At 36.2% G+C, this 20,176-nt stretch overlaps 2 protein-coding genes across 6 annotated transcripts in view; both read left to right on the forward strand.

Moving 5' to 3' along the window:
- Nucleotides 1–168: 168 nt before the first annotated feature.
- Nucleotides 169–11,953, forward strand: LOC120471624 (cytosolic phospholipase A2 gamma). Of its 2 annotated transcripts, XM_039661512.2 has the most exons (15): nucleotides 169–1,153; nucleotides 2,208–2,233; nucleotides 3,275–3,386; nucleotides 3,488–3,630; nucleotides 3,715–3,916; nucleotides 4,688–4,790; nucleotides 7,619–7,762; nucleotides 8,080–8,145; nucleotides 8,239–8,298; nucleotides 8,486–8,593; nucleotides 8,720–8,863; nucleotides 10,321–10,398; nucleotides 10,473–10,630; nucleotides 10,926–11,091; nucleotides 11,166–11,953. In XM_039661512.2, the coding sequence occupies exons 2-15, from the start codon at nucleotides 2,208–2,210 to the stop codon at nucleotides 11,336–11,338; spliced, it is 1,683 nt and encodes a 560-aa protein (XP_039517446.2). In that variant the 5' UTR covers nucleotides 169–1,153; the 3' UTR covers nucleotides 11,339–11,953. The 2 variants fall into 2 exon arrangements, with proteins under 2 accessions (XP_039517446.2, XP_088986783.1); XM_089130657.1 differs by lacking the exon at nucleotides 8,720–8,863.
- Nucleotides 11,954–13,960: 2,007 nt separating this feature from the next.
- Nucleotides 13,961–20,176, forward strand: part of golga2 (golgin A2) — a 35,220-nt gene continuing 29,004 nt past the window's right edge. For 2 of the 4 annotated variants that reach the window (XM_039661533.2, XM_039661535.2), the window contains exons 1-3: nucleotides 13,961–14,106; nucleotides 16,880–16,999; nucleotides 17,973–18,056. In XM_039661533.2, coding sequence (XP_039517467.1) covers nucleotides 14,059–14,106; nucleotides 16,880–16,999; nucleotides 17,973–18,056 — 252 coding nt within the window. In that variant the 5' untranslated portion in view covers nucleotides 13,961–14,058. The remainder of the gene's footprint in view (nucleotides 14,107–16,879; nucleotides 17,000–17,972; nucleotides 18,057–20,176) is intronic. The other 2 variants (XM_039661534.2, XM_039661536.2) reach the window with 1 other exon arrangement.

A 20,176-nucleotide genomic window follows, 5' to 3' on the forward strand; every position in this document is an offset into this window, starting at 1 on the left:
AAAGCATTATATTTGCATTATATAGTGTATTCCACCAGATGACGTCACTACATATTTATTCCCTATGGGTGGAAATGCACCTTATTTTAGGCAATAGGCAATGTTTAATAGGTGGCCATTTTTGGTCTCTAACGCGCTAAGTGGGATTTTTTGCAAAGTGGGACTGTGATAATCCAAATCTAAAGTTTTCTCTTTGCATTTAGTTTATTGAAAATAATTGAATTTTTGTGTTTTTTCCTCTTATACAAATCGATGGTTTCGCAAACAAAACTGGTAATGAAAGGGTTAAAATCCTGAAATTGAATACATTTTTGGTAGTTATGATGAGGACTGATGCTGGTTAAAAGATTTAACTTGGTAAAAGTGGAAAATAATAATAATATATAATATTTTAGGCAATGTTTAATATGTGGCCATTTTTGGTCCTTAATGCACTCAACGGTGTTAAAAATCTAATGCAGCACAAGGGTTAAAATGCTTTTGCTTTTCTTTAAAATATTATTTGAAATAGACATTTAACATGATCAATTTGTTTGTAATTCTGACATTGGTGCAAAAATAACTGTATTAACTGTCTGTTTTAAAAGTAATTCATGTAATGGATGAGTTATTTCTCATGTTAACCACAGTTGTCGTACTACGTTATCGTCAATACAAAATATTATATTACACATATAAAATGGTTTACTCCTAATTATTTACTGAATGCACACGTAAAGAAACATATCTTATGCCTCTTACAATTTGGTTCAGGTGATGACTGTTCATCTAGCCACTGTACTAAACAAAATTGATTATTTTCTCTGAGTTTGCGGACAGTTATGTCAAAAACAATTCATGATTTAAGATGTGACTTTCAGAAAAATTGCTAAGCTAAATTAACTCTAAACTGAAAGTGTAACAAATGTTTTAAGTCCACAGGGCCAAATGTGCTCATAGTCATAATTCTCAAATACACACATATAATGTTTAGCCTAGTCTAGGGATTTTGCTTTTGACAGCATATTTCATATCTTACACAATTCAAAACAAGGAACTATTTGCTGTGAGACGACCATAAATGTTCACATGTTACATCAAACTACCCTAAGTTCAAAGTTTCACTTTAGAAAAATTCACTGGATTCGTGACGGGCAAATTTTGTTACTGGAAGGTAAGTATCTCAAATTTAACCAATAATTACACTAAATAACTTAAGATATGCAGAAGACTTGGCTTACGAATCTGAGGAAGTTTTCATGATAGTTTCGTTTGTATTGTATTAATGCAGCTGTGTAAATGTTTACAAAAACTGCCACGAAAAATAAAATATATTCTAATATAAGAGCTGCTATGATAATGCTCAAATGTCAAATTAATCACTCAATACGAACAGTTGCTTCAAAAGTGGGGGCTAAACATTTTGAGGAAGATCTGAAGGCCAGAGCAGGGAAAATGTTATTTAATATCAAATAAAATAAGAAAAACAATGAATTTGTGAGTTATATAAGCCAAAAATTATATGTTTATTATAAGTAATTTATATCTCATACTTGGGAAACAAACACAAAATCATGTAGCTTCATTTTTAATGAAGATATTATAAAAAAGTTGAATGTGTGTGTGTCCTGGTGGGGACTTAATTGATCATCATCTTCTTGTTCTCCTTCCCTTCAACCTTGTGACAATATCTATATCTTAAATTAAAATAGTTTAAATATAAATGTTAAATAAAATTATTATTTATAGCCTAAAAAAGTGTATTTTCATATAAATATTTATGTTTCCAATTGAAATTAATTATTATCTGTGCCTAAAATCTAATGTAGCCAAACTGTTTGAGAATTCAGTGAAAATTGTTTTCATTGCTGAGACTTTTATCACTGAACTAATTTCAGTTCCACTTATTAGCGCATTGTCTCGAGGACAAGCCCACAACAGGGGAAGTTTCATGAATATGAGTGGATACTCAAACCACTGCAATAGTTTCATATGGGAACTGAAAATTACACACAACTGGCTTCATGAAGAAAAAGGAATGGTAGAAACAAACGAAATCAAAATCAATATAGCCTCACTCTTAGAAAAAAGGCTTTTGTCAAATGTCAAAGGACATTTTATGCTAAAAAAGGTTCAATAATGACAAGAAAGAACACTTTTGGCACAAAGGTTTTTTAAAGGCAATTATTCATTCACATATTACATTATTCTGCAACATTGTTTTATAGATGAGTCCATCCAAACCCCAGAAAAGGTAATTACACTCTTCCTTAAGTAGTTTTTATGATTTCTTAGATATTTGTGCAGTACTTACACAATTAACGTCAATAACAAACTGGATAATTCTGCAAATAAGAATATAAGAAATAGCTGTAGGCTATGTGATGTGAAAGGATTAGTTCACTTTTGAAAAAACTTTTGCTGATAATTTACTCACCCACATGTCATCCAAATGTCCATGTCTTTCTTTCTTCAGTCAAAAAGAAATGAAGGTTTTTGATGAAAACATTCCAGGATTTGTCTCTTTATAATGGACTTCAATGGGGTCCAAACGGTTCAAGGTCCAAAAGACAGTTAATAACAGTTTCAGATGCAGCTTTAAACGACACCAGACGATGAATAAGGGTCTTATCATGCGAAACGATCGGTTATTTCAAAACTTATTCCTTTCTAAGGACAAATGCTAGCCTTTCTCCATTCTGTGAGGCGCGTTTGTAACGTCACGTAATACGTAATTACGTTCAAAAGGTCACGGGCGACGTAGCCGGAAGTACAGAGTCAGTGTTTACAAGTTGAACGCATAGGTTGAACGTGCAAACTAACTCAAACACCGTTTACAAAAAAAGGAATTAAAAGGTAAAACAACGATGTCGGACGATTTTGATTCTGTACTTCCGGCTACGTCGCCCGTGACCTTTTGAACGTAATTACGGATTACATGACGTTGCAAACGCGCCTCACAATATATTACAAGGCTAGCATTTGTCCTTAGAAAGGAATAAGTTTTGAAATAAGCGATCGTTTCGCATGATAAGACCCTTATTCATCGTCTGGTGTCGTTTAAAGACATTTGAAGCTGCATCTGAAACTGTTATTAACCGTCGTTTGGACCTCAGTTGGACCTGGTTCCCATGGAAGTCCATTATAAGGAGAAAAATCCTGGAATGTTTTCATCAAAAACCTTAATTTCTTTTCGACTGAGGAAAGAAAGACATGGACATCTTAATAAATTTAAATTATCAGCAAAAGTTTTTTTCAAAAGTGAACTACTCCTTTAAATTGTGTGTCGCTGCAGTGGTTCTGTGAGAATCGAACACTCTCTGAACAAAAAGGAGAACGAGTTTGTATTCAGTAGGAGAAAAGATATTCTCCAAAGCCTGAAGAAGCTTCATATATACTGCAGTGAGGTAAACCCGTATTGCATGGGCTACTTTATCCTTTTTCTCACAAATGATGTCATAACTGCTAAACATCAAATGCTTGCGAATTCGAACTGGTTGTGTTTCAGGGTGAGGTGCCCAACATTGCCTTACTGGGATCTGGAGGAGGAGAAAGAGCCATGGTGGGTTTACTGGGATCTCTGGATCAACTGCAGAAAACAGGTCTTCTGGACTGTGTGCTTTATCTGAGCGGAGTCTCTGGATCCACCTGGTAACACGCACACACACACACACACACACACATACACACACGGGTTGAATGTCATAAATGAGAGCATATGTTGTTCTTCTGAAGGTGCATGGCCTCCTTATATCAGGAGCCAGACTGGTCCACCAAACTAGAGACTGTGAAAGACAAGATCATCCAGAGACTCTGTGGTCCTGGAGTCGGCTGGAAAGATGCTTATAATAAACTGGAGAAATATTACGAAGAGAAAGACATATTCAGCTTGACTGACGTCTGGGCAACGATGTTCATTACAACTTATTTGAAAGAGGTCTGTAACTATACATAATACAATCCTGCATTATCTTAATGAGCTGCTCAAATTCAGTCTATATGGGACTATTGATATGTGACACTAAAAATATGATTTTGACAGTGTTGTAGTACTCGAGACTCGGACTCGTCTCGGACTCGGTCTCGAGACCATATTTTAATGGTCTTGGTCTTGTCATGAACTCGTGTCCATTTGGACTCGGAATTGACTCGTACTCGAACATTTTTTTTTTTAGGACTCGAACTTATTCCCGAGTCCACTCGTGTTCAATTAAAAATATTTTTCATGATTATTAATGTATGTTATTAAAATATTTCTTTAAATTGATTGACCCGCCCAGTGATTGGTGATTTTCTAGTGCGCAACTGCGCATGACAAATTGTAATAAAATTACTTTTAACACCACCTACTATGTGGCCTTTTTACCCTAAACTGATCATATTTTTTAAACTCTAAGTAAATTCAGTAAAAAAAAAAAAAAAAGGATTTCTCTAAGTAAATAAAAGTAAATTAGGTAATCAACCCTCACTGGTCTCGGTCTCGACCGTCTCTGGTCTCGGACTCGACTCTCTCTGGTCTCGGTGTCGACTCGGACTCGAGTGAGGTGGTCTCGACTACAACACTGGATTTTGAAATATGACTTTTTCGTAATTATTAGCAGGGCAAACCATAATAGCAAGCAGTGATATCAGCTTGTCAAAGCTGTGTAAAATGCGAGAACATTTAATTAAATAATGAATAATTAAATAAAGAAATGATTCTCTTCAGATCGATGAACACACACTCTCAGATCAGTGGGACCAGCAGAGTAAAGACCCGTTTCCCATCTACACAGTGATCGACAAGCAATGCAAACAGAGCGAAGATGCAGGTGTGTGTGTGTGAGAAAGACAGAGTTAATGTGTTTGTTTCAGCTGATAAATGGATTTGTTCTCTTTCATCTCGTGTTCGAGATCCACCTATGAGCTCAGCAGAAGCATCCCAATTCACCTTCGGCTAAGCCACGCCCTAGAATGTAGATTGACCAATCACAGCGCAGCACACTTTTTGACAGAGCTCCATTGACTTTCAACACAGGCGTCCCATATTTTTGGTCTCGGCAGGCTATTACCGTCATAATTTTATCAAAAATATGGTTAAACGTTGTGCCTCGGACATGTGTAACACAGATACGCGTTTCCCAGAGGTTTTAGAGGGGGGTGTCCGTTTTTTTCCCTTCCCAAAACCGAAGTCAAATCCTGACAAGTGTCGTTTTTGGATTAACGTTAAACTGGACCCAGATAGCAAACTGACATTCAAAGTGGAAACATGACATCGAAACAACGTTGATCTGACATTGTTTTGCTCATCGAATTAACGTTGAACCAACGTCAGACGCGTCATTCTTTCAAAACAAACGGAAAATCAACTTGAAATCAACGTTGTTTCAACGTTATGAAAGCAAACCAATTTTCGATTTTCATTTAGCTTTGAAGAATGCCGCGTCTGACGTTGGTTCAACGTTAATTCGATGAGCAAAATCAACGTTGTTTCAATGTCATGAGAGACGTCGTTTCCATGTTGATTCATTGTCAGTTCTTAAGGTCATTTATCAATAAAAAAAAACTTTATTCAACAATTAGTGTCAGTTTCAAAACACATTCTCTAAGAACGGACACTTCCAGTTATTGGCTATTATTGGCTGAGCTGTGTTCGATGCCATTTAATGCTTTGTAACCACAGACAGTTGAAAGTCATAATAAAATGAGACGATGCGCAGCCAGCAAAGTTGCAGGGGTCGTACACCGGACGAGAAGCGACGCACTGCGTCTATGACAACTCGAGGTATCAAATGAATAAATGTAACAAAAGAGTACACAATGTGTTTGAATTTTAGGCTACGTCCACATTAATCCGGATACATTTGAAAACGGGGTTTTCGTTTAAAAACGCTCTCCGTCCACACTAGGATTTTCAGGTGTTTTCCGACGTTTCAGTGTGGATGAGAAACTTCTAAATTCACTTTACTGCGCATGCGTGAAACTTCACAAAAGCTCACTGAGATGATACAGATGGGAAAATAAATAATAATGTCATCGCACAATAACAGGATAATTTTATTTAGCAAAATATCTCACCATCACGGATGCGTCCAGGTCGCATTCATGCAGTCACCATATGTTTGGTCTAAAACGCAACTGCTCTCCTGTTTTGACGGCAAATGTGAGTAGACTAGCCTACATTATCTGTTATCTTTGCTGTACTGTGCTATGAAGAATAGCACATAGTAAGTAACATAGAAAGTAACATATTTTAGCAACATCAGTGTAAAAATGAATAACATAACAGGCACAATACCGATAAACATGAATATCTACATGTACTACATGGTACTACATGGATCACATGACTAAACTTACGTCATCATCGTTTTGAAATACCTCCGGTTTCACTGTCCACACTACAACGCGAAAACGGCGTTTTCAAATTTATCCACTTTGGAGAGCGTTTTCCAAACGATACGTTTTTGTTGACTTAAAGGGTTAGTTCACCCAAAAATGAAAATTAAGTCATTAATTACTCACCCCCATGCTGTACCAACCCCGTAAGACCTTCGTTCGTCTTCGGAACACAAATGAAGATATTTTTGATTAAATTTGAGAGCTGTATAACTACCACATTGGCTCCTAAGGGACTGCCTCTTGACGGCCCAAAAAGTCAATGAAGAAAATGTTTAAATATCCCAAGTGACTACCGTGGCTCAACTATATGTTTATCAAGCGACGTGAATACTTTTTGTGCGAAAAAACAAACAAAAATAACGAGTTTATTCGACTATTTCTTTTCTTCCTTGTAGGCCAGAACGAGACTTCCTTATAGATTTCCACGACGCATGCGCGAGAATTGCGATCTGAAGTAGTGAAGGCTGGTGTGAGCAGATCGCAAATCTCGCGCATGCGTCGTGGAAATCTAAGGAATTCTCGTTCTGGCCTACAAGGAAGAAAAGAAATAGTCGAATAAACTCGTTATTTTTTTTGTTTTTTCGCACAAAAAGTATTCGCGTCGCTTGATAAACATATAGTTGAGCCACGGTAGTCACTTGGGATATTTAAACATTTTCTTCATTGACTTTCTGGGCCGTCAAGAGGCAGTCCTTTAGGAGCCAATGTGGTAGTTATACAGCTCTCAAATTTAATCAAAAATATCTTCATTTGTGTTCCGAAGACGAACGAAGGTCTTACGGGGTTGGTACAGCATGGGGGTGAGTAATTAATGACTTAATTTTCATTTTTGGGTGAACTAACCCTTTAAAACGGCGTCTCAGTGTGGACGGAAGGCCAAAACGGAGAGAAAAATATGTTTTCAAACGAAAACGTATTAGTGTGGACATGGCCTTAAAGACATGGCGCTGCGCTTCTCGTCCGGTGTGCGCCCCTTTATATCTGCAAGGAGTGAATGAAATGAAGTGTTTGGTGGGAATGAATCAAGTGGAATGGATTTGAGTAGCAGCGTCGAAATCAATGCTGGAGCTAAAACGTGGAATGGAGTTTAATTTATTAGGGCATTACTCAAGTGGAATGGATTTGACTGACGGCACTCTGAAAAGTGAACAGACTGAGTGGGTCCAATATCATTGGTCTTAAAAAGTGGGTGGGTCTTGTCCCACCCATATACAATGGTTCCGACGCCCATGCAGTAACCTATTGTTTCTGTCTGCAGACCCCAGCTGGTTTGAGTTCACTCCATATGAAGCCGGTTATTCCCTCACTGGAGCGTTTGTGGAAACATCCAACTTTGGCAGCAAGTTTAAAAATGGCCGTAAGATCAAGAACCAGCCTGAGATTGACATGCTGTACCTGCAAGGTAACACACCCTGTTTTAAAGGAGAGTTTACTCATATTTTGTCTTTTGTACACTGTACATTGACCAGCATTAGTCTAAAATTAACAAATAGAAAAAGTGGTCTGTCAAAAATGAAATTTAAACATTACAGAAATGTTGAAAATCATTTTCATCAAAGCAATTTCACCAACACGAGGATAACATAAACCTTCTCATTACACAGTGATTTAAAGGAGAGATTCTTGACACTAAATGACTTTATACATTAGACTGTTGATGATACATGATAAAATCATACATTTAGTAAAATACAATAATTACAAATGTGTTTTCTGCAGCTCTGTGCGGCAGCGCTTTAGCCGACGGAGATGAGGATATAAAGTTCCTCTGGGAACTAATAAAAGGTGCAACTTCATTTCTTCTCAGGATTTAGTTCTGTTTAAAGTTGACAGTCGTTTCATTATCACGTGAACCTTAATTCCATATTAATCCCCCAGATTTCTTTCATCATTTGCTGCTTAAAAGAGAAACAGGGATGTTTGAGGAACCGAGTAAAGGTAACGCATTTCTTACAGCTTTATTTATTGACAAGTTGATCAATCTTTTGTGTCTAATGATCTGTTCATGAAAATCTGCTGATGAATAAAAAGTTAAACTAGTGAGCTGATGATTATCACCTGAAAACATCAATTTTGGGATGGAAAGACATTTAGCACATGTTTTTTCAATGTGTGTTTTCTTCAGAAGACAAATGTCTCCAGGTGCTCATGGATCTCGTGGACATGAATCTCTCTGTTCTGAATGGCATTGATCCGTCTGCTCTCGATGAATCCATCAGAATAAAGCTGAAAGGTAAGTGTATCTTTAATGAACACTTACTTAAACAAGCTAATTGATGAAACTAATATGGATACGTAAACATTCAAACACAAGATGCATCAGAAAACAAGAACTCAATCATGTTCCCCTCTTTCCCAGAACTCACTGAAGGCAAACATCAGCTGGTTATTCAAACGCAAAAACTGATTGTCACTGATAAAGAAGCTGCAAAACAGTATATGAAACAATTCACTGAGGATGTGTGTCATGATTTGAGTCATTACTGCAATTTCTTGTCTTTGGGTAGGTTAAACTGTCTTTACAATGTGTAGATTTGTATAATATACTTACTTTTTGATTTTCTGACCAGATTAATGCATAAACTGAATGTGCTTGACTCTAAGCTTCCATATTATAAAGCTTCAATTAGCACCAACAAAACCGGTTTTAACAAACCTTTAGACATCCAATGATGTACTTTTAAATCTGAAGAAACTATAATCAAACATCAAAACCTTTTCTCCAAATAAATAAATAAATATTGTCAACTAAAACACGCTGTATACAGTATGAAAAACAATATCAGAGTATTTACTGAATTTAACCCTTGTGCATCAATTAAAAAAAGTTACACATAGGTAAAAAGAGGACAAAAATGTCCATGTCAGAAAAATGTGACGCTTCGGAGCACAGACTTAAGTTTGGTGTCATTTTAAAGAAGACCCTTTGCAGATTATTGCTGAAGTAAAAAAAATAATAAGTAAATCCAAAAAAAAGTTATATAGGTGAAAATTATTTATAAAAATATTTTACATAAAATCTATATTTTATAAATCAGGTTGAACTCAAAACTACAATAAAATCAAAGCCATAAATCGTTTAAAAAATTGTTTGGGCGTAGTAACATATTTTCCCCATTGGGTGGCAGCAAAACCCCACTGGAGCTCACAGTGATTGCAGTTTTTCTCTCTCAGTATTAGAAACACACTCTGACATCCATACCAACACACCCACACAAATATCGTTGCATAATTTATCCAGTTGGCTGTATAATATGCCGAAGCAGAAAACAGGAATAAAGCGATATTTGTTTTATAGGCCAAACTTAAAAAAAAAAATGGCACCATCTGATAAAAAATAGTAAAAAAATAAAATGTTGAAGCCTTGCCATCAGAATGAAAGCCTCTTAACAAAGATTGCATAATTTTATAGTTAACTGAACCGGGGATTAAAAATGGGGACATTTTTGTTCAAAAGGTGCTGAGAGGGAGTATTTTTTTGTACCTAATGCAAAAAATATTTTTTTAAGAAAATGACGGTGAAATAGTAAAATTCCAATAAAAATACACACCTGTGCCAATTTATTTGCCGTTAGCTTTAACACAGGCAAAGTGATCAAAACAAAACTGAAAAGGTCAAAAATGTCCATTAGAGACAGATGGAAATGCTTTTAACAGAGGACTGAAACAATGGCTGAAAACTAAACAACAGTGCTCACATGTATAGTCTATTACTAATACTTTCTGATTCTGATACTTGCTGTTTTTATTTTTTATTTACTTATTATTATTTTTTTTTTCCCTTCTAACTGTATTTTATTTTATTTTCAAAAGCCTCACGTGGACAGGTGTTGAAAATTAGCATGTATGCTATAATCACTAAAAACAAATGGATATGGCTCGTCCAATGTAATTGTATGTCCATGTCAAATAAAGATATAAATAAAAAATAAAAAAAATCTCTATGTATTTGTTTTACAGGTCTTTGGCTGAGTATTATAAAATGCATGGCTCAGTGGATCTGGGGCAGGAAATATGACTTTCTTCACAACATGAAAGGTGGGAACAGAAACTCATACAGATGCTAGCTGGACATTCATTATGAATATAATAATAATGCTGTGATCTCTCAGATAAAGCAGTGCCCGCTGCTCTTCAGGAAAGTGAGACGAGAGACTATGAAGACGGTGGACTGTTGCTGAACTCGCCCTATTTCTCAATGCTGAGAGAAGAGAGAAACATCGACCTCATCATTTCACTGGATTTCAGTGACGATAATGATCCTTTCACGGTATCATACGCACAGAGAATTCACTCATAGAAAATAATTTAAAGAAATAAACCCTTTAGAAATGTCACGGGTTTGGAACGACATGAGAGGGAGTACGTGTTTCTCCTTTAAAACAAGGAGATTTTTTTTTTAAATAATCTTGCTGATTTCCCTATGAAATTCATAACCACCAGAATTCACACTATCCAGATATTTACAAATATGTTTTGTTTTAGTTCCGCTTTGCTGAGTTCTCTGAGATTGTTAAATTGTAACCTTTTTAATCAAATAATAATAAGATGCATTTCCACTGCAGACAGTGAGGGACGCTGCTGAGACGTGCAAGAAACTAAACATCCCCTTCCCTGAGCTCAACATTCCCATTAAAGACATAAAAAAACCGAAGGACTTCTATGTGTTCAACGGCCAAAATGTTCCAACCGTGATCCACATCCCTCTCTTTAATGTGGTCAACTGTGGAGGCAAGTTATGATCTCACAATATCCTGAATAAAACAATACAATGTTCTGATTTAAGTGTGTTAATGTTTCTTCAGATGATTTTGAGGAGTGCAAGAAAAAATATGGCACTTTTCAAGGTCCCTACACTGCTGAGATGATCCCTGATCTTATGGAGATCGCTGGAAAAAACATCACAAACAACAAAGAGAAACTGCTGGAGCAGATTCGTCTGGCCATACGGCCCAAAAATACACAAAATAATGAATAATAAACATTTTGAGATGAGGTGGCAAAGTCCTCACTTTTTGTTTTAATGTTTTTTTTCAAATGTAAATTCTTGTTGCAGGTACACTAAATGTCGACACATGTGGAATGTGAATTAAAATGAAAGGCGGGATTTATTGTGTGAACAGAGCAATAGGCCAATCAGACAATATTCACATCAGCGTCATCTTTAGATTTTTCCCTTCAGTGGGTTGTACTGTTATTTAATGTGTTTTTGGGTTGGGTTAGGGTTAGGAATCTCTCTCTGCAGATTCTGCAAGAAATTTCATTAGTCAAAAAAACAACAACAAGACAATAGAGTTACAGAAGATTATAAGTGATAGGCAATAGATTATATGTGAGAAAGTACCCCAATGAAACCTGAGGGATGGAGAAGCAGATGGGGTGTATATAAATGGGTTGTTGTACTGTGTAAAATCAGAAACGAACGGTGGAATACATTGATCTGGCCCGTTTATACTCACCTAAATCCCTAATGAAGAGATGATGGAAAGTCTTATGGCTCAGAGAAAACCGTTTGATGTCCATTTGACAAAGTTTCTTCATGAAACTTAAAGGGATAGTTCACTTTGAAATAAAATTTTGATATGTTTTAGCTTACCTCAAGGGCTTTGTTTCCACAGTATTTTCAATTTTGACATTTTTCAGTCAAACCGTTGTTCAGTCATACACTGGAGGCTAAGGGGGTCCACCAAAGAGCATGCACAAAGAAGTCAAAATTAAACATGATTTAATGACTCGTAAATATAAGTACACGTTGATTGCCTAAGACGCGAAACGAGCGGTTTTTGTGAGAAAACGAACAGTATTTATATCGTTTTTACCTCGTGTAATCCAACCGATCTGAATCAGTTGTGAATCATGCGCATCCCGTGTGCAGAATGATGCACTTGAAGCAACACCAAGTCACAGCAAGCAACGCTTCACATTGAAAAGAACATAGCAAAGGGATTAGATCTATAATCTATGCTTAGAAAGGCTGCACGATTTGGGGAAAATGTCATATTGCAATTATTGAGCCAATATTGCAATTGCGATATGCGACTCCGATATGATAAAATGGTTTCATGAGTCCAACTTGCTTGGTTCTAAAGTAAAATGCACACACAGATTAATGTTTATTTCTCAACTCAAACTAAAAACAACAACTAAATGATTGATAACACCTATAATGATCAATAAACCATCAACCAAACCAACATTACAGTCAGTGATTCCATCATTACAATTGAAAGCTATCAACTTGGTTTAACTTAAAAAAGTAAGTAACCTGGATTGCCTTAAAATTTTAAGTTGATTGAACTGGAAAAAGTGAGTTAATTCAATGAAGGAGATTAATTTAATCATCAGAAACTCAAAATAATAAGTTATCTCAACTAAATAAATTATTATAAAGTTGATTTGACAAAAGAAAATATGTTGTGATAACAAATCTTGAAAATATTTTTTACAGTGCGAGAGAGAGAGCGTGCATAATGCAGTTAACATGGAAAAACTAGTTTGCTTTAGTGAAGATCAAGGCTGTTAAAATGAAAGTGAGCCGATAAGTGGTCTTCTACTGCCCTCTGCTGGCCACTCGACTTATTAATAAAGTCTTTTCACATGCTTTTTGCTTTCATATCTAGACACTTTAAAATCACTTATATAACAATACTATTATAACACAATCATATTTTGTCAGAGTGAATGACTTCATTTGTACTGACAATTCACATCAATGCTACAGTAGCAACATGGTAAATCATGGTAAGCTATGGTAAATCATGCTGGATTCAAAATCATATTAGAACATGGTAAATCATGCTAGAACAGGACCACTGATCTAATCATTGTGCTGGACCTATTTTTTTTTACTGCCTATTTGAATTATCACTCAGTGAGTTATTTACCGATGTAGGTCTAGTACTATTTCTAGAGACACAAAGATCAATTAAACCTATATTTATTTGATGTAAAGCCTTACTTTTTTTTTCTTTCTCTTTGTATTTTTTTTATCAATATGGTAGGCCTACAAGATTATCCGATTCAAAAGAATGTGATAAACCTTCAATTTGTAACAGACGGCTAGGTTATTATTATTATTTTTTTTTTTAATGCTGTATTGTGAACATCAAGTAGCATGTACATTGTAATTTCTCATACAACATATTTCACATGCCTCAACAAGAACAGAAAAAAAAAATAATAATTAAAATAAAAAATAAAAAGAATGAGAGGGTACATAAATATCAGTTTACCAACAGATATACATTATACATTTATCAATTCCAAAGCGTATTCTAATGCAATATAAATACATAGAGTATATTTTATATATCAGCATCATTAATTATATTTGTGAAACTAATATATATGTGAAATTATATTATATTATGTGAAAATGTTCAAGGATAAGCATATATTAATCACTTTAATTGCTTTACTATTTTTAGATTTTGACATCACATCTACATACATTTTGATCTCTTTTTCAAGTACCATAAAAAGAGGTCTGCTATTTGTAAACTTGCATTTATGAATGTGAAATTTACATAAAAATAAAATAAAATTTATAATAAAACCGACATCCTTTAATGAGTGATCCTCGATATAATATAGGTTATTATTCTGTCCGTAGGATTCCTCCTCTCTCACGCATGCGCACACGCACACGGCTCATCTGATGACGTGGTGCCGTTGGCGTTCGCTGAGCTGCGCGAGAGGATGGCGGACCAGAACAGGCAAATCAAACTCGCTGCAGCCAAGAAAAAGGTACACTTATGTGTTTTAACGTAGTATTTCACTATCTTTGTAACAAAAGACAACTGTCGATTGTAATTGAATCGATTCTGAGCGTGTGTGTCCCATCTGTCATGTTGACATTCCACGTCAACCGGCCTCTCCTCAGGCCCGCGTCCGGGAGTCAGGCACTCTCGGGCGGGCGCGGCTGTCAGGAAAGCTCGGGGATTCCGCTGAGATTAAGCCTGGATATTAACTCGTTAGAGTTTATCTCTCACACGCGTTTATAACGATTTTAATTGGTCAGAAATGTTCTAAAAGTGTCTCTATGTGAATGTCAGGGTAACTTGGCAAGCTAATGTTGTTAGCCTCTGTGTTTTGTTGTTGTTTATAATTCTGAAACTGACGCCAACAACACCAGTGTGAATTAGTGGACAATAATTGAATGTTTTTTTAATGAAGTTTATGACTTTAGGCTCGTTTAACCAGCTTATTAGTGTTAGCCTACTTGCTAACTGCTAGTTAAAATGACAGGTCCAATTGAAACAGCTGGTTGATCGTCTTTGTTAACAGTAAAAGTGTTTAACTAATAGGTTTAATTGGTTTTCGATCCCCTTATAGTGCGCTTTTTGCTTGCTGTCTGAGGTTTAATTGATTAAATGACAGACCAAATCTATGAATATTTGTGTTTTGTGCAGTGATGCATGTTGAGTGCACTTGATGAAGCCCAAAAGTGCTGTCTAGATAGGCAAATCAGCTTTTTTCTAAAGCACGCTATACATTACATATTGTTTCAAAGCAGCCTCACACTAACAAATAAGAGAATTATTATGAAATTCAAAATATCTAAACATTATTCAGCTTAATCAGGTCAAATGTAGTTCTCATCTAATAGTGTCAGTGCATTACTGAATATTAAGTGTCACATATACCTCAACTAAGCTGGCCAAAGGAACAGCAGCTGTCTGGCCTGGGACACCAACAACATGTCTTGAAAAAATCAACTTTGGAATTTAAGTTTTGGCTCTGTCATATGAGAGCTTCATAATTTAGACCCTTGTGTCCCATGACAGCTGAATCACAAATCTGACCTACTAGAGAGACTGTCTTCATTCTCATTCTCTCCACATTGCAGGATCGGACGGGAGCTTCTTCATGAACAGAATGTGCAGTTGGTTTTTTGTCATATCTGACTATAGCGACTTGATTTAGTTATCTTGGTTTAGTTTTGATGAATGAGTTAAAGCCAGTGTGCTTAAACTGGGACAGATTATTGACTCATAGTTTCTGCCTGTCAGTGGCACTGGTGCATTGATGCTTGCTTTAGTTCAACAGCAGCCAAAGAGTATCAGTCATTATCACTAAAATCAACTAAATTCTTTGTGTAGAAATACTTTTCACAACAGAAATGCTAGTAAATTTCACTATTAATTACAAAGAAACGGCATGTAACACGTCGAAATAAACTAGAATAGACTAGAAAAGTATTTTCACTCCTCAAGCAGTTATGATTGTCTTATTGTCATTGCATTATATAAAACAATATTAAACAAATGCAGCATGATCTTCTAATTTTTGCTCACTAACTTTTGGTGTTTGTGTAAATGGAGCAAACAGTTTTTGGTTTGGATCAGTTTGATTAATATTTTAAATGAGCTTTTATTTTCATTTTTTAAATTAATATTTTGTAATTTCGTTGTGTGCTTTTTTTCTTTAAATATTGCTTTTTTGGTTTAATTTATTTGTATTTTAGTTCATATTTATTCCCACTCTAGTTAATAATTTTAGTGCTTCAACTTTATTGCCAAGGCAGCATTTGGCATTTTTATTTCAGTTAATGAAATGCTTTTAATAGTTTAATCCTAAATAACGCTAATAATCTTTTAGAAAGTAAGGAATAAAATAACTAGCTTCTAGCTTTTTTAAGCATGAAGACAAACGGATGCATAAATGCAATATGTGATAACTCATTAAATAATGTGATATTCGATAGGCGATACGATGATGCTTAAAGTGTGTAAAATAAATTATCTTTAAAATATATTTAAAGTTATATACGTGTTTTACATTGTTTTTGTGACAATAAAACATCCCTACAGCTTCTGAAAGAATTATTATTTTAACATCAGTGTTTTACAGCTTATCCTACATTAAGGTTATTTACCATCACAAACTGAATAATCAAATGTAAAAATAAAACACTGTTTAGTTTTCACTGTATGAATTAAATACTGATTCTTATTAAAGCTACAAAAGTTATTCAGCCGAGAGCAGCGAGTCTTGTGTGCATGACTCAGTTATTGCAAGCCGTTGTGATATGCATTTGAGATAAATGAGAATATGGTGCAAAAGTTTGTTTATTTTTTTAGTAATTCAACTTAAAAGGTGAAACTAATATATTATATAGACTCATTACATGCAAAGTGAGATATTTCAAGCCTTTATTTGTTATAATTTTGATGATTATGGTCGGATTACAGATATGAAAACCCCAAATTCAAAATTAGAATATTGTGAAAAGGTTTTCATATCTGTAATCCATAATCATCACAATAACAAATAAAGGCTTGAAATATCTCACTTTGCATGTGATGAGTCTATATAATATATTAGTTTCACCTTTTAAGTTGAATTACTGAAATAAAGGAACTTTTGCACCATATTCTGTAAGTACATTTGCGTTATTTAGTTAATTTTGATAAATTGTGCAGCCCAAATATACACCTAGTATGGCTTCATGGTGAGTAAATGGGCTAATTTTAAATTTTGCGTGAACCTTTAACATTCCTGCTCTTTGGTTCTGCAGCTGAAGGAGTTTCAACAGAAGACGGTCCCGTCCACAGGAAGTGCCGGACCAAAGAAGAAGAGGAAGGTGAAAGGAGGCGATCAGACGGATGGACCGGCGGACAGACGCTCTCCAGACAATGTGAGTCGCTAGTGGGGGTGTGACTGAATGTCCACTGTGTTTGGCTTGTTTTGTGGCTGCTCAGTTAGTGGCACTTTCCCACGGCAGGAATTAATCCTCGTTTCAGGATCCAATCAGTCATATTTGCATATGAGGAATTATATTTGCTCCTCACCATTTCGAGGGACTGTTTTAGCTTAGTCCTACTGTTTTACAGAACAGCCAGTAATTACAAGCCAAGTCACCTTCATTTATATATAGAGCGTTATACTGTACAGACTGTGCTCAAAACAGCTTTACAGTAATAATGTACAATATTAAACATTATTCACATTAATTACAGAGAGTCGGATCTAGGGTTATTAGTGTTAACTACAAATTAATTAACATAAATCTGAAAGAAGAAGAAAAAAGTTGTTTTTCTTTATTAGAAAAAGTCTCCTTGGCAACTAACTTTTTTGTTATTGTATAATTAACATTTTGTTAATACAGCCGAAAAGAAATAAAATGTCATTATTATTAATTTATTATCTATTATCTAACATAATAAATAACTAAAACTAACAATTACTTCATTTAAAAGCAGTACAGTGAAAAATAAATCAAATCTTGAACTGACTGCATGTAATAAAATTTAAAATAATTCAAATCAGTACAAGAAATTGTATATATTTTTATATTTTTCTGTACTGTGGTTCATTTAATTAAATATATTAATTTTATACTTGTGTCATTATAGAGAATTTAAATGATTACTTTAATATATTCAATTATCTACATATTATAATTAATATATAAAAAAACAAAAATATTCGGTAACTCTAACTGGGAGGTCTGTTTTATAATGGCTGGTTAATCTGGTTCAGGCACTACTAACCCTTCATCTAGTGTTTCCTGCTTCCTTTAGCACTTACTTCTGCTTCCTCCTCTCTCTCTCTCTCTCTCTCTCTCTCCTCCTCCTCCTCCTCTACCGTCTGCCTCTCCTTCCCCGTAGATTGAGAATATTCTCAAAGTTATGGTGTCTGATCTTAGTCTGACTAATGGAGTGTCTCAGCCTCCATGTGTCAACAACAGTCAGGTGAGCTACACACACACACACACACACACACACACAGTCTCGCTCTCTCTCACACACACACACACACACACACACACACATACTCACTCAGACACAAAGACACACCCACTCAGGCTAACACACACACACACACACACAAATACTCACTCAGACACACCCACTCAGGCTCTCACAAACACACAAATAATCACACAGACACTCAGACACACACACACACACACACACAAATACTCACTCAGACACAAAGACACACCCACTCAGTCTCACACACTTAAATACTCACTCAGACACTCATTCAGACTCTCACTTACACACACACACACACACACACGTCCCCCCTCTCCTCCCGTTGTCTTTTCTCCTTCCTCTTTGAGTTCGGTCATCTGTGTTCCTGCATGTTCTGCATGCTGTGACATCATCACTAGGGATGTCCCGATACCACTTTTTCACTTCCGATACCGATGCCGCACCTTTGGCTTTTGCCGATACCGATATTAGTCCGATATTTTTTTTTTCGTGGTCCGACGTGCCGTATACGGCCCACAGGGTGGTTTATAGGTTTAACTTTGTGAAAGACAAAACAAAACAAACACAAAAGTAAACATAATACATATCTTTGGAAAGCTGAGAAACTCGTGATTCGAACGACGTAAACCATTTTAAGATACAATCAACACAGCGGGCACAATCTGTCTCTTTGTCAGACCACCAACAGCCAAAACAAACCAACACAAACTGGAAGAAACTCACCAATTAGCCATCTGTTAGTCCACATTCCAACAAAAATGGTTTGGTTTCACTGTAAAGCGTCCATACAATCCAATTTGAAGAAGTTTTTAGTCCAAAACAATTGTATATATGAATAAACATCCATGGAATGTAAATAGTAGCATTTCGCGTTAGCCGACAGCGCTATCACAACTTCTACGCACTAATGCTACGTTCACACCGGACGCGAATAGGGCGTCAGGCGCAAATGATTTCAATGTTAAGTCAATGCAAGAAAAATTCCTGCGCCGCTAATGAGGCAAGGAGCGCGGCGCGGAAGACGCGAATACGCCTCATTCGCGCGTCAAGTTGGCGCGAATGGCGCGAATTGAGCGTTGTGCATTCACGCGTTTGACGCGAATTCGCGTCTGCCGCCCGAGTTGAAAAATCTGAACTTTGGCGTGAATTCGCGCCGCGATAACCAATCAGGAGCCTAGCTGCTTGCTCACGTGGTGAAGTGTCTGGATGCTTCAATAAATTATTTTGTTAATACGACTAAATGCATGGTGGGATTATGCACAACAAAGCAAATGTTTCATCACTTAAAACATTATTTCTATATGGAGACATGTTCATTTTGTATTGAATGTTATTCATTCCATATCTAGAAATAGTATTATGTTGTAAAGACATAATCAACATATGTGCATAAGTTCGTGTCTGGACGTGAGAGAGAGAAAAAAAATCACAGGACAGGTTAATAACTTTTGAAGGCTGGCTCTATTTATTATCAAAACAAAAATAAATGACAGCTAGATTAGATGGATGAGGGGCCGGGCGAGGGTGATCCTCGCTCAGATGCAGGACAACAGGTCATCAAACTGGGCGCGTGACAGGCGGAAGTACCGCTGACAGCGGCCGTCATCCAGAGCAGCTCCTGGAGCGAGCAAATGGTGAAACTCGCCAAACGGTTCGGCTCCGAAGGGTCCGGTGGACACAAATATATACGGCGACGATGATCCCCACGCCGCTGTTCTGCTATCCAGAGTAAATACAGAGCGGTAACTCTCTTGATGAATGCTCGGTCGACATAAAAACAATGACCGCCAACGGATTTTGATTCTGACGCGCGTAAATTTCGCTTCAAACTTTACGCGCGCCAGTTTCGCTCTTGACACGCGAATTAACACTAGTGGTCAAGCGTCAAACTAGACGCGTCAGGCGCGAATTTGACGCGTGATTCGCGTCCGGTGTGAACGTAGCACAACACTATTGATCCGTCTAACTTCAGTTGAAACGTAAACATTGGAGAAAAAAGAATGTCAAAATGGCCGCTGACCCATGAACTATTGATTGACAGGTCATTTTAGCCAATCGGCGAGTGTTAGGGGTGTCTTCTAAACTCCAACAGC

The sequence above is a fragment of the Pimephales promelas genome, chromosome 4 (assembly GCF_988280905.1).
Source record: "Pimephales promelas chromosome 4, fPimPro1.hap1.1, whole genome shotgun sequence".
Taxonomy (NCBI): Eukaryota; Metazoa; Chordata; class Actinopteri; order Cypriniformes; family Leuciscidae; genus Pimephales; species Pimephales promelas.

Excerpts from the sequence above, each read along its gene's own strand:
- LOC120471624 (XM_039661512.2), top strand. The coding sequence starts at position 2,208 with ATGAGTCCATCCAAACCCCAGAAAAG. Across the intron at positions 2,234-3,274 it reads CCATCCAAACCCCAGAAAAG|TGGTTCTGTGAGAATCGAAC; the intron begins GTAATTACACTC and ends GTGTCGCTGCAG. Across the intron at positions 4,791-7,618 it reads CAAACAGAGCGAAGATGCAG|ACCCCAGCTGGTTTGAGTTC; the intron begins GTGTGTGTGTGT and ends TTCTGTCTGCAG.